This window comes from Stenella coeruleoalba, assembly GCF_951394435.1.
Source record: "Stenella coeruleoalba genome assembly, chromosome: 5".
Classification (NCBI taxonomy): domain Eukaryota; kingdom Metazoa; phylum Chordata; class Mammalia; order Artiodactyla; family Delphinidae; genus Stenella; species Stenella coeruleoalba.
The window spans coordinates 73,443,771-73,457,848 of NC_137150.1; the positions used below are offsets into that span (position 1 = coordinate 73,443,771).

A 14,078-nucleotide genomic window follows, 5' to 3' on the forward strand; every position below is an offset into this window, starting at 1 on the left:
AAGATAACATAGGAGAAAACTTAGATGACCTTGGATATGGTAATGACTTTTCAGATACAACACCAAAGTCATGATCCATGAAAGAAAGAATTGATAAGCTGGACGTCATTAAAATTAAAAACTTCTTTCAAGAGAATGAGAAGACAAGCCTGGGGGAAAATATTTGCAAAAGATGCATCTGATAAAGGACTGTTATCCAAAATATACAAAGGACTCTTAAAACTCAACAACAAGAAAACAACCTGATTAAAAAATAGGCAATAGACCTCACCAAATAAGATATACAGATGGCAAGTAAACATATGAAAAAATGTTCAACATCATACATCATTAGGGAATTGCAAATTAAAACAACAAGATTCCACTACACGCCTATGAGAATGGCCAAAAGCCAGAACACTGACAACACCAAATGCTATAAGGATGTGGAGCAAAAGCGATTCTCATTCCCTGCTCCTGGGAATTCCAAAATGGTGCAGCCACTTTGGAAGACAGTTTGACAATTTCTTACAGAACTAAACATACTCTTACCATATGATCCAGCGATTGCACTCCTCGGTATTTACCTAAAAGAGATGAAAACTTATATCCACATAAAAACCTATACATGTATGTCTATAGTAACTTTATTCATAATTGCCAAAATTTGGAAGTCACCAAGATGATTTTCAGTCGATGAATAGGTAAATAAACTATGGTACATCCGGACAATGGAATACTACAGAGCACTAAAAAGATATGAGATATCAAGCCATGAGAAGACATGAAGGAAACTTAAATGCATATTATTGCATGAAAGAAGCCAATGTGAAAAGTTTCCATAGCTTACGATTCCAAGTATATGACATTCTGGAAAAGGCAAAACTATGGAGATAGTAAAAAGATCAGTGGTTTCTAGGGGCTTAAGAGGGAGGGAAGGATGAATTGGCAGAACACAGAGGATATTGAGGGCAGTAAAATTATTCTGTACATCACTATGATGGCAAATGCATGTTATAATACATTTGTCAAAACCCATACAACACCAAGAGTGAACCTTAACGTAAACTATGGACTTTGGATGCTAACGATGTGTCAACCAACATAGGTTCATTGACTGTAACAGATGTAACAGATGTTCTCCGATGGGGGATGTCAATAGTGGGGGAGATTGTGTGTGGGGGGAAGGGGCTATGTGGGAATTCTCTGTACTTTTGGCTCAATTTTACTGTGAATGTAAACTACTCTGAAAATAAATTTTATTAACTTAAAAAATAATACAAATTTAAATCAAAAGAATTAAACACATATGGCACTGAGGACAGACAGCATGGGGGGTGGGGAGTTGTCCAACAGTTAGAAAGAAGGGAATGTAAAACAAGGAGGGAGGGATGACGGAAGCGTGCTGGACTGGCGAGACTGCCGTGCCTTGACCATTGCAATCCCAAAACTAAGCTATGCGATGAGGACTTTGTAACGTGACTTGAGGTCAGGTAGGGGAAGGCTCTCTTTTAGGGTAAGGTACAAAATTTACGTCTCATCCTCAACCCAGTCAGGACCTTGGTAAGGGATTTACCCATGCTGTGCAAGACATGATTATTATAGATACTTTGTGTCATCAAACCTGCTAAAGGGAAACCTGATAGAACAAAAGCAAGGTGGAAACAGGGAGCAAGGCACCCAAACCCAATGTCCTTTCTCCCCCCCATCCACGTTCAGACACTAAGCTTCTTCTCCTCCCACTGAGAAATGGAGGTGGAGCAGAAAGACAGAATGTGTGTCACGGACATTCCTGCCAGAGGCAGTGGAGCTGTCCGTAAGCCTAAGAAAAGGCTGGGGGCTTGCCACAGCAGAAGGAAACCCACAGACTGGGAAAAGGGAAGAGGTGGGGACACTGGTGGAAGTGGAGGCATTAAAAGTAGGGTTTAACAATAAAAATACAGATTTAACAATAAAAATACAGAAAGCCCAGTTAAATTTGAATTTCAGATAAACCACAATTTTTTACTATAAGAATGTCCCATGAAATATTTGGGATATCCATATATTTTAAAAAGCATTCATTGTGTATCTGAAATTCTAATTTAACTGGGTGTACTGTATTTTATCTGGCAACCTGGTCAGAACGGCTGAGGCGCTGGGCATGTAGAGAGAAGGAGTCATGAGAAAGGAGAAAGGAGGACTGCCTGAGGGGGACAGCCTCCTGGCTGGGAAGGAAAGGCTTCTTCTGAATGGTACGTTTAGATCAAGGACACAGCTGCACATTTTCATCAACTCCCCGGCTCTGTGATTCTGTCACGTATGCACCTGGAATAAAGAACTGATGGGCTCTGCTTCGGGGCTCCAGGCACGTGTTGGCTTAGCAGAGAGGAAGGAGAGACCACACACCCCTACCCCCGGTTGGTGGCAAGCAGCTGAGACACCCTCAGTGGGCACTGGGGGAGCGAAGGGAGCTGTCTGGGAAGATGCTTGGCCAGAGACACAGATTCCCCTGCCCAACCTTCCCTGCTCTCAAAGGAACCTTTCAGAAACACCCTTGGGCCAGCTTTTAATGACCAGGATGATGCCTAATCGATCACTGGTATGATATACCAACGTACTTATTTATTGATATCAAAAAGCGTGCCCACTCACTTCAATTTGTGGTGCACCCACGGGATTAGTTACCATTCACTGCTTTCCACTAACTGGTGGCCAGTCCCGCTCACAAGGGATGAAGGAAGGACGGGCTGTGCAGAAGCTTCAGTTGAAGCCTCTTGTCAGAAAAGTTCCACCTCAAGCTGTCCTCATCATGGCCTTGCGTTGTTGCCTTCTGAGTCTAGGCTGAGTCACGGGAGGTTTTAAACAGGGTGTCTTGTTTAGGTCCATGACCACCTTTGTCTTTATGAAATATGTGGCATTTTCATCTCATATATATACATGTTTGAATCTTAAATAACTGGAGAATTTTCTCCGGGCACTTCTGGTTCTTGCTGGTTTGGTAACATTACTTCTGTAGTAATGTTCTGCTAATAATGTTTGGGAACATTACTTCTGCTAACTTTGGTCATTTCCAGTAATTCTCTCTCTCTCTCTCTCTCTCTCTCTCTCTCTCACACACACACACACACACACACACACACACACACACAAGCATAATTATACACTTTAATTCCTAAATGCTTTTAATTGGTGTATCCCATATTTTACAGATTTTTTTGGTTTCCAATAATAACAGTAATCAGCACTATATGTACATGTATGTCTTTATAGGTATGTAATTAAGATTAAATTATCCACTTTATTAGGTATCATTTGTTTGAATAAGTGCAAAACAAGAAAAACTATTTAAAAATTGGGTTTCTGTAACAGCAGTGTTATATAAACTGCTCTCTATTCATGCCTAACTATAGTGCAGCTTAATAGTTATATCATTAAATTTATCTTCTGTTACTCCAACACTGAATGTCATTTTCTTACCTTTCGGAGCTCAGTGCCCATATTTCATGGTCATCTGCTCACACGGCCCGTCCTCTAAGTCATTCAGTAAACATTTGAGTGCCCTCCGTGACTCTGTGCTAGGTTCTGTGGCTACAAGGATGGATAATATATGATGCTCTGTCCTGATTTAACAAACTTATAATAAATAAATCATGACATAGCATGTTAGCTCCCCTTTAGGGAATTTGAGAAAAACCACCATGAGGAAGTAGTGGATGATCTGGGCTTCTAAGCATGAGTAGGAGTTTTCCTCCCCCTACTAACTTTAATCCATGTGGGAAGAGACATCTTTGAATCCCCCAAGGCACACAACATAGTCTTTCTTCTGTTGTAGGTGCTGAACAAATATGCCGAGATGAATGTTTGAATTATTTTTGTCCAATCTACTTTATAAAACTCATTCTGCCCCACTCTGCAAGAGGAAGGGAGTCAACTGAAAACACACACTCCCCTTATTCAGAGCAATATCCAAGTTGTCTTGTTGTTTCCTTCTTTTACTCAACAAATATTTACTGAGAGCCTTTTTTGTACCAGGCACTATCCTAGATGCTAGGGATGCTGCAGTGTGCAAACTCTTCCATTCTAGATGAGGGAGACAGATAATAAACAAGACAAATAAAACATGTATTATGTTAGGTTGTGATCAGTGTTATGAAGAAAATCAAAGCAGAGGAGAGTGGTTAGGTAGGCCCACTGAGAAGGTGAAGGAGGTGCAGGAGTTAGCCAAGAGGATATCTGGAGGAGAAGAATTCTAAGCAGACTGAGCAGTGCATGCAAAGGTCCTGAAGCAGCAGCATGCATTCAGGGAACAGCAAGGAAGTCAGTGCGGCTCGTGTGCAGTGAGCAAGTTCAAGAGGCTGGTGTAGGGGTGCAGATCGTGGACAGTTTTGCAGCATTGTAGGAACGTGTCTTTTTCTCTGAATGAAATGGGAGGGTTTGGAGCAAAGGAGTGGTACAGTCTGTCTTACATTATAAAAAGACAGCTCTGGCTGATGTACTGGGACTAGATAGGGAGTGGGGGGAAAAGTAGAGACAGGGAGGCTTGATAAGAAGATACTAGTCATCCAGGTGAGAGGATGGCAGCTTGGACCAGGGTGAGAGCAGTCAGTAGAGATGGTGAGGTGGGCTCATGGGCTGGGCATATTTTGATGACCATAGAGCCAACAGAATTTCCTCATGAATTGGATATAACATGTGAGAAAAAAAAAAGAAACAGAGGAATAAGAAATAGTTCCAAGGATTCGGGCTCGACAAACTGAAGGATGCAACTGACATTAACTGAGATGAGGAAGATGCAGGCAGAGCACGTTTAGGGGTAAGGTTAGTACTCTGATCTTGGAAATGTTGAATGTAAGGTACCTCTTGGTGGAGATCCACTCAGAGCCGCCCACGTGGAGAGGCTGAACATATACATTAACAATGGTTGTATTACATACAACTAGACAACTCCAGACAACTAGAGGTGGGATTTTAGACATTTCTTTCTTTCTCTTCCCCCACTTCTCATTTCCTTTCCCCCCTCTCCTTGGTTCTTAAGAATGTCTCAAAAATTTAAATGCAAGTTTTACTTCTACAATAGAAAAAAAATAAGCCAAGTTTAATTTTTAAAAACAACATGACTTATGAGCTATGGGGGAGGAATAATTGAGGATTGTTTGTATCAAAAACTTGAAATTCAAGTCCATTCAACAAGCATTCTCTGTGATCCTACTACAGGCCAGGTGCTCTGCTAGGTTCCAGGGATACCGAGATAAACAGATGTGGTTCCTGCTCTGAAGGAGCTCACAGTTCAAGAGGCTCTAGGGCCAGCCTCAGTCAGTGCTGTAATCAAGGTCCAAACTGACAACCTGGGGAGCATGAAGGAGGGAGGTAGCAGTGAGGGTGCACAAAATTCCTGTACCATAAAACCGTGACCCTGGGCCACACTGAGTGTAATTTTAATGTAGGATGGAAGCACACAGCAGGTGACAGATGGGTGATCAGGTCACTCTTTACTGAAACACAACACACATGCCAGGGGAAGTCCAAGGACATCTCCGGAACAGGCGAAGACCCCACCCGCTCCCTACACACGTACACCCAGGCATATGTGAGCCAGGGTCCCACTGCCATGACCGGGTAAGGCCGTGGCTTGCTGATCTACATGGGAACCTTCCAGGTAACATGGCTCCAGTCGTGCTGAGGCCCAGGCTGCAGGCGGCACTGCCCCCTTCCACACGTGGCAGTGCCTGATCACAGCTGATGTTCTTCAGCCCCTCCTGACACGCAGCAGGGAGACTTGGATGGGAGACATAAACATATGCAGTTTACGGTGGAGCTGGTGGGCAAAAGGGAACATATTAGGAGGCCAGCAGCACTTTCTGAACCTCTTGCAGGCTGGGTATAGGCTAGGTCCTTCATGCCATTTAAACCTCACAGTAACCTTAGAAAGCAGGTAGTACCAGCCTCATTTTACAAGGAAGGAAAGTAATATGGAGTACCTCACCGAAGGTCACACAGTTAGGAACTGGAATTCGCACTCAGGTCTACGTGGCGCCAACGCTTGTTGTTTGTCTGACCCCTGAGCCTTTTGCCAGTGGCCAGCTCCCAACAAGAACTGACACCCAACACCTGCATGGCCTGGTTCCTGCACCTCTGCTCCTGATCTGCTCCTATCTCCCTGGCTTCTTTCTGACCCCTGAAATAGTTTCCAGTTTGAGGGGCTCAGATCTGACATATCCTTGGCTTCCTTCTTCAACCAGGATTCACACTTGCTACTTGGATTATCATGTGCAGTGGGAATTTGTCACTTATTTGGCTCTCCCACTTCAAAGCCCCATGCCATGTTCAGGGACCTCCTTATTATGGGAGTTCTGATAGGCCCCCCTTCCACTAAGAGAACTTCTAGGGCCCAAATATTCCCTCTTCCCGTCATCCCCTGGAAGCAAGATGGGGACACAAGAGTTAGGCTGAGCTGACTCATTCTAGCCTTCCAATGACTCACACCATCCCCCAAAACCCTAACCCTAGAATTCCACCACTAGAAGCTTTGTCCAGGGATCTGGGTTTTAGAATTTTCCCAACTTCTACAAATATAATCTGGGTCCCCATCTAGAGCGTACATCTATGGTGTTTTTTTGGTTTGTTTTTTGTTTTCTGTCTAATATCCCTATCTCCTTTAGAGCCTTTCCTTCCCATTCCATGTGGTTCAGGTTGGGCTGTCAGTCATGGTGGCCCTTCCAGGTCAATGAGATCCATCCTTCCCTAGTACGATATGCAGATCTTGGGAGAGGTAAGTGCCTTGTGAATCTAGGGCTGTCACAGCCACCTTTCCTTACATATGAAGAGACTCTGAGGAATGAAGGGAGCAGAGCTAAGAGGGGGAGAGAAAGAGAAAATCCTGATGATCCTGTTTGAGCCTCTGGATCCAGCCATAACTGAAGCTGGACAGCCACCTCTAGGTTTCTTAGCCAATACCTTGCCTACTGTATAAGCTACGATGAGTTGGGTTGCCGCCACTTGCAACTAAAGTCCTGCCTATCTGCCCATTTATAACATTGACCTTCTCCCAGGGGCCTGAAAGCCTGATCTTCCTAAAGCCTGAGGAAATTGGAATGAGGGAAAGAATCTTTTTTTACATAGCAGAGAAGGGGAATTCAGAACTCAGGAAAAACAGGCAGAAGCAAAGCCAGACAGGGATTTTTAGATCTCACTCCTAATACTCCATAAGAAGCTAGCCCCTCCCAAGTGTACAGTATCTTCTGTATCCTGGAGATCTTCCCCAGGGTCTCCGAGAACCTCTCACTCTCCTCTACTCCCCGGCACAGAAAGTGCCACTCACCTGCTGCATCAACCTCTCTGCCACTCTGGGGGCAGTGAGGTCTTTTGAGGAGGCCACGCTCAGCCTCAGGAGGAAGAAGCCTCCATCCTCACCTGCAAGTTGAGAACAGTAGGAAGATGAAAATATGGGTAAGTCATTTCAGGAATCAAGATGTGAACTGTGCTACCCAGTCTCTGTCCCCACGCTGCATATGTGTGCTCACACTCGTGTGTAAATGAGTCTGTGTTCACATAGGATCTTACCTCTATTCACTGCAAAGAGAAAGGATTCCTTCTCTCCAGTAACTGGACCCATCGTAGTGTCTTCCCAACAAGAGGGAAGGAAATGATGGCTAGAGGCCCCATCCACATTTGGAGAAGTCAAAAGAGTAGTGTGAGGAAGGAGAAATGAAAGTGGATCTAGAATGTTCTCAAGGCCTGGAGGCCCAGATGGGGCTGTTGGGAAAGGGGCCAGCTGGGGAGAAGGCTGCAGAGAGGCTGGTCTCTGAGGGGATGTCCTCAGCCAGTGCTTCCAGCTCCAGGTTGGCAGAGGTCTTTCAATCCAGCCTTCCTGACTTAGTAGCTTGTAGGCAACTTCCGTCTTTTCTTGAGCCCTAATATGCCTGCCTTTACCTGCCACATTTTAGTCATTTCTTCCTATTAGAATACTATTAGAATTGATCCAGCAATTGTACTCCTAGAAGTTTATCCTACAGAAAATGACACATATGTGAAAAATGTGCTATTTACTGCAGTGCTGTTTGTCATAACAAAATACTGGAAAAGACCTAAATGTCCAAAAAGAGTCATGTACCACAATATTCATTGCAGCTCTGTTTACAATAGCCAGGACATAGAAGCAACCTAAGTGTCCATCGACAGATGAATGGATAAAGAAGGTGTGGCACATATATACAATGGAATATTACTCAGCCATAAAAAGAAACGAAATGGAGTTATTTGTAGTGAGGTGGATGGACCTAGAGTCTGTCATACAGAGTGAAGTAAGTCAGAAAGGGAAAAACAAATACCGTATGCTAACACATATGTATGGAATCTAAAAAAAAGGTCATGAAGAACCTAGGGGCAAGACGGGAATAAAGATGCAGACCTACTAGAGAATGGACTTGAGGACATGGGGAGGGGGAAGGGTAAGCTGGGACAAAGTGAGAGAGTGGCATGGACATATATATACTACCAAATGTAAAATAGATAGCTAGTGGGAAGCAGCCGCATAGCACAGGGAGATCAGCTCGGTGCTCTGTGTCCACCTAGAGGGGTGGGATAGGGAGGGTGGGAGGGAGGGAGATGCAAGAGGGAAGAGATATGGGGATATATGTATATGTATAACTGATTCATTTTGTTATAAAGCAGAAACTAACACACCATTGGAAAGCAATTATACTCCAATAAAGATGTTAAAAAAAAAAAAGACCTAAATGTCCATCCATAAAACACTGGTTAAATAAATTATGGTAAAACAAAATACTGAGAAGCCATAAAAAAGAATGGCCTTGTCTCAGAGATCTGTGTTTAACACATGCTCCATTTGCATGAAAAGGAAGATGAGAGATATTATTCTATATCTATATGATATAGTATCTATGTCTATATTATATCGATATAATATGTAGATATCTTTCATCTTCCTTCTTATGCTTCCATATGCATATTTCATGTCCAGAAGAGGATTCACAAGAAAGTGATACCATCAGTTATGTATGTAAGGAAAATTGGGGAGCTGGGGGACAGCAATGGGAGAAAGACATTTTATGGTGTACTCTTTTGTACTTACTCAATTTCAAATCATGTGAATGTATCATCTAATCAACAAATAAAAGCTTTTTAAAATAAAAATATATTAATAAATTGAGCCTTTAAAAATAAAAGCACAACAGGAGACTGAGTTTTGGAATCAAACAGACTTGGAATTCCACTGTTACTTTTTTACCATCTTTAAATCTATTTCCTCATCTGTCAGGTGGGGTGTAAGAATACCCACCTCATGAGGTAGTTTTGAAGGTTTAGTTAGAGGAGATAACATGCAAAGCTCATACAGTAGTTTACTGCCTGGAATCAGAGAGAAACTTCAGCTGGTGCCAATGCTCACTAGCTGTGAAATATTTTTATATCACCTCTGCCTGGAATACAAAAGATATTCAGTAAGGTAGTTGTGATTAATATTTTTATCTCACCCCCCAAAGAAGGCAGTGCAAGCTGAGGATACTGCAGGGATGAGGCAGGAGGAAGGAGTGATGGGAAGTGGAGGTGAAGGCTATAGGCTGACTGGGAGCTGGGCTGACAAGGCACCTCTTCCCCAAGAAATATCTGTTGTCTTAGAGATGTAGCTTTCTTTCTTTTTTTTTTTTCAACATCTTTATTGGAGTATAATTGCTTTACATTTTTCTGTTAGTCTCTGCTGTATAACAAAGTGAATCAGCTATACATACACATATATCCCCATATCCCCTCCCTCTTGAGCCTCCCTCCCACCCTCCCTATCCCAGCCCTCTAGGTCATCACAAAGCACCGAGCTGATCTCCCTGTACCATGCAGCTGCTTCCCACTAGCTATCTATTTTACATTTGGTAGTGTATATATGTCCATGCCACTCTCTCACTTTGTCTCAGCTTACCCTTCCCCCTCCCTGTGTCCTCAAGTCCATTCTCTAGGTCTGCGTCTTTATTCCTGTCCTGCCCAGACATGTAGCTTTAGACTCCCAAACCTTTGCCCAATTTATTTATTTATTTTAAGTCACCATTTACGGCACCAATCCCAGCAAGTGCATCCAGTGAGCTCCATTTTCATGGGGTCCCAGCTGCTCAGAGGGCAGCAATTTGGGCCATATGCCCATATGGTATGGCCCTGGCTGAACCAGAGGCGTTCAGATAGTGAGGGCTGTGTCTTTTAAGTAAAATTTGGGTCCTTGCCTGGTGCACAGTAGTTACTTAACAGTCAACTCCGTAGAATGGCAGAGATGGAATGGACTTCACTGCAACCTCCTCCAGCAACTGGTGGAGAAACTGAGGCCCAGAGAGGGAGAGGGACCTGTCCTAGGTCACTCAGGTTGTTAAGGGCAGAGACAAGATCCCAAACCATTTCTCCACACTTTTTCCATACACCACCTTAATTCTGCTCGTTACTGATTTTGGCAAGAACCACTAGAAGATCATGAAGAGGTGACATCAGAGACAGGGCTCAGAATAGGCCCCCAGAGCCTTCCTTTCTCCCTACTCCCTAAACATGCAGACTCCAAACCCCAAATCCCCAAAAATCACACATGGGGGAAGCTGCTCACCTGCAGTAACATCTGTCAGACTTGTCTGAGCACTGGTGGGCGTGGCTGTTGAGGGCTTCCCTCCAGCTGTGCTGGCTATCTTCAAGGTCTTTGCTGAGGCTGTGGTCTTGGCTAAGGTGATGTTTGTTTCTTGACTGCTGTTGGCCGTAGCCGGATGGACAGAAGGAAGAGGGCTCCTGCTGTTGGGAGCGGGCGCACTGAATGTGATGTCAGTGGTAGAAGTCTCTGAGGGGGTGGAGCTCATGATGGTAGTCACTTCAGACAGGCTGTAGACCGTAGCTGAGAACCCAGCAGGGGAAGTCACCTCGCCTACTGTTGACGCAGTCCCTGTGGAGATTGTCACTGCTCCTGAGACCTCGGTGTGGCTTGTTGTCTCAACAGAGAGGGATGAGTTTTCTTCCAACAGGTTCACGCTAACTGTCACCAAGTTTCCACTGGGGGCCGTGGCCCTGGCGGCTGTTGTTTCCATTTCTGTGGTGCTACTGATGGTGAGTGTGATGTCAGGTGTGGCTGATTCTGTGGCGCTGGCTGCTGACAAGGTCTCAGCAGAGGCTGTGGTCCTGGCGAGGTGTGATTTTGCTTCAGTGGAGTCAGGCAAAGCGGATGTCTCGGGGGTAGACAGGGCCTTTCCTCTCGTGGGGCTGCGATCTGTGTCTGAGGTCCCAGGGGTGCTGGCAGTTGCTTCCATTTCTGTAACACTGCAGTCGATCACCTCGATGTTGCTGATGTAGGTAACCAAGGCTTTAGCCAGAGCAGCGATGTCAGGTGACAGGGCTTGTGAGGCGGTGATGGCTGGAACTGAGCTGTCAGAGGAAGCGCTGCTCTCCGAGGACAAGGCCTCGGCTTCTGTAGCGGTGTGAGCTAATTTCAAGAAGTCTACCATGATTCTCTTTGCCTCTTCAGAGCTGTCGAAATTGCAAAGGGTGTCAAAGGCGGCTTTCGAGAGCTCAGTGCCTGTGACGGTCTCAACTGTGGTCATTCCACGTCCCGTGGGGCTGCCGCTTGTGGCTGATGTCTCCATAGGAGTGGTGATCACAGCCGAGGACTTGGAAGGCATTATTTTTATGAGGGCCATGGTCTTGTTTTCCCTGTTCTCTGCTACTGAAATGGTGCTGCCTGGGAGGAAGGTCGTATCAGAGGTCTGGGTGCTTAGGGTTTGAGTTTCCAAAGAGACATGGTTTGACATAGAGGTCTCAGTGAGGTCAGTGGTCTGGAAGACTCCCTCTGAGCTCGTCCTGACCCCTGGAGGGGGTCCTGACCCAGCAGGCACTTCCGTGTGGCCTGGTTCACTGGTGCTGGGGCCTGTATTGGGTAAGACCAACTTTGTGAGCTATGAGTCCCAGGGCACTGACTTCACACAAGCTCTTGTGCTTATGCCCTGGGCACTGCTGGGAGGAAGGTGGGGAGGGAGACTGCTTTTACCCTATTTTTCATCTATATATTCAAGGAAGAGGAGGCACTATTGGGAAGATCAGGCCCATGTGGCAGCCACCGTACTGGGATTGCCCTGACTGATGTCCTCTGATGGCCCACATGAGGCAAGCAATCCCCAGAATCTAGTTGATTATTGGTCTGAAACCATCCGAGTGAATGTGTAGGGCCAGGATCCAGCTTCAAGGGGGAGCAAAAAAGGCAGAAGACCCAAGTGAGCCAAGAACTGCAGAGCAGGGACCATGACTCTTAGAACTTTCTGGAAGAATCTTGTCACTTTCTTTTTTTTTTAATGTTTATTTATTTTCTTATTAGTCATCCATTTTATACACATCGGTGTATACATGTCAATCCCAATCTCCCAATTCATCACACCACCACCCCCTTGTCACTTTCCTATCAATTCTTTTCTCATCCAGTGACTGTTTCCCCATGGAAGTAAAACACTTCAACCACAAGAAACATCTGTGGTTTTGTGTTGAGAGGTAGCTGCGGGGATTGGAGGAGAGGAATTTCCTGGACAGTGTGGGTGATGGCCGCTGCAAAAGAGGGAAGCAGGCAGAGCCCCCGGGGCTCTAGCAAAGGAAAAGGGCAAGCTGCCCACCTGCTCAAGCCTCTCCTGAACGCGGGCCTTAGACGGCAAGGATGGAACCCCAGAACGCCAGAAATGATGAACCCAGCGTCTTCCACAGGAAACAGGGAGCCAGGTGAAGCAAAACTGTACTTTTTAGAAAGAAGCTGCTAGCGTGTCTCCCCAGGGCAGGATGTCTCTGCTCACTGGACCGACACTCTGAGGTCGTGTGAGTGGAGGGCCAGCAGGCACGCATTGCCCGGGGGCGGCTACAGCAAATATTTGGGAGCTGACAAGGGTGCCTCTCCTGTCTACAGAGGGAGAGGGGCTCTCTCTGTATGAGGCCATGGTGCCTCTTGAGGAGGGTTGCCAGATTTAGCAAATAAAAATACAGGATGCCCAGTTAAATTTGAATTTGAATTTCAGATAAACAAGGAATTATTTTAATGACAAATTCTTTTAGTATGTGTATTTCTCATGTAATATTTAAGACATACTTATACTGATAAACTCATTACCTGCAATTCAAATTTAGGTGGACATCCTGTATTTTATCTAGTAACCCTACTCTTGGAAGGAAAAGATGAAAATATAACCACCCTTTTTCAGGGTTCTTATGGTTTAAGATGGTCTTTCCTGAGACCTACTGGCCCCAAAGTACCCAAGGGCCCAAAGGAGGGCCAGGACCATTTGGTCCCCTCTACCTAGGGTGTCAGGACAGGTCCTCCGCTTGTCCTCTTGTGTCTCCCATTGGATAATGAAGCATCACTGGGCCAGGAGGCAAGAGACTGGCTTCTAGTCCCAGATGTGTTGCCTACCAGCTCTGGAGTCTGATGATTTACTGGTGCAAATACTGACTCTGTCCCCCACCAGCGAGGGTCTCATATCTGCCTTGCTGTGGGGGTGAGGACCAGAGGGGAAGGGGGATGGGGAAGTCCTTACATTCCAAAGCCTGCAGGGGGTTATTAAGCATCCCTCCCTGACCACGTCCTTTCAAGGAGTCACCTGAGAGCACACAACCTACTTTCATATAGCGAGAGTTTCAGGCTGTACCCACATGAGGATTAGGTGGCCATGGCTCTCGCTCTCATTACCTGTTCAGTGCGGTCTACCTACACACACAAACCACGCTTTTACAGAAATATACTTGCTTCTCTCCACTTCAAAGCCCGAGATAGTTCTCTGAGCCTCTCAGTCCCCACAGGTGGAGGCAGAGCCCTTCTGTGGCTGCCCACACAGCCTGAAGTTCAAGCTGTGGGGTCTGACCACTGACCTCCCCCTACACATTTTCTTCCTTTCTTGGGAGCCTTGTGGGATCATCTTGCGGTGAAACCTCCTCATGCTTCCCAAACCCATAGCCTCTTGATCTCTGGGGCCCTCACAACCCCCCACCCAACTCTCTTACCCACTGGGGGTCTTCTCAAACAGAGCAAAGCCCACCCTGGCTCTTTACAGCTCTAGAATGCTGCAGCTCTCCTGACCCATTCCTCAAATCAAACTGGTAGAGAGGAAAATATCTGG

The 14,078-nt window shown here is 45.5% G+C and overlaps 1 protein-coding gene across 1 annotated transcript; it reads right to left on the reverse strand.

The window, feature by feature from the left end:
• Positions 1–5,707: 5,707 nt before the first annotated feature.
• Positions 5,708–11,677, reverse strand: MUC20 (mucin 20, cell surface associated; the record flags this gene model as incomplete). Its single annotated transcript, XM_079921423.1, has 3 exons — positions 10,556–11,677; positions 7,280–7,371; positions 5,708–5,776 (listed from the first exon to the last, which is right to left on the reverse strand). The coding sequence occupies exons 1-3, from the start codon at positions 11,628–11,630 to the stop codon at positions 5,708–5,710; spliced, it is 1,236 nt and encodes a 411-aa protein (XP_079777549.1). The 5' UTR covers positions 11,631–11,677.
• Positions 11,678–14,078: the final 2,401 nt, after the last annotated feature.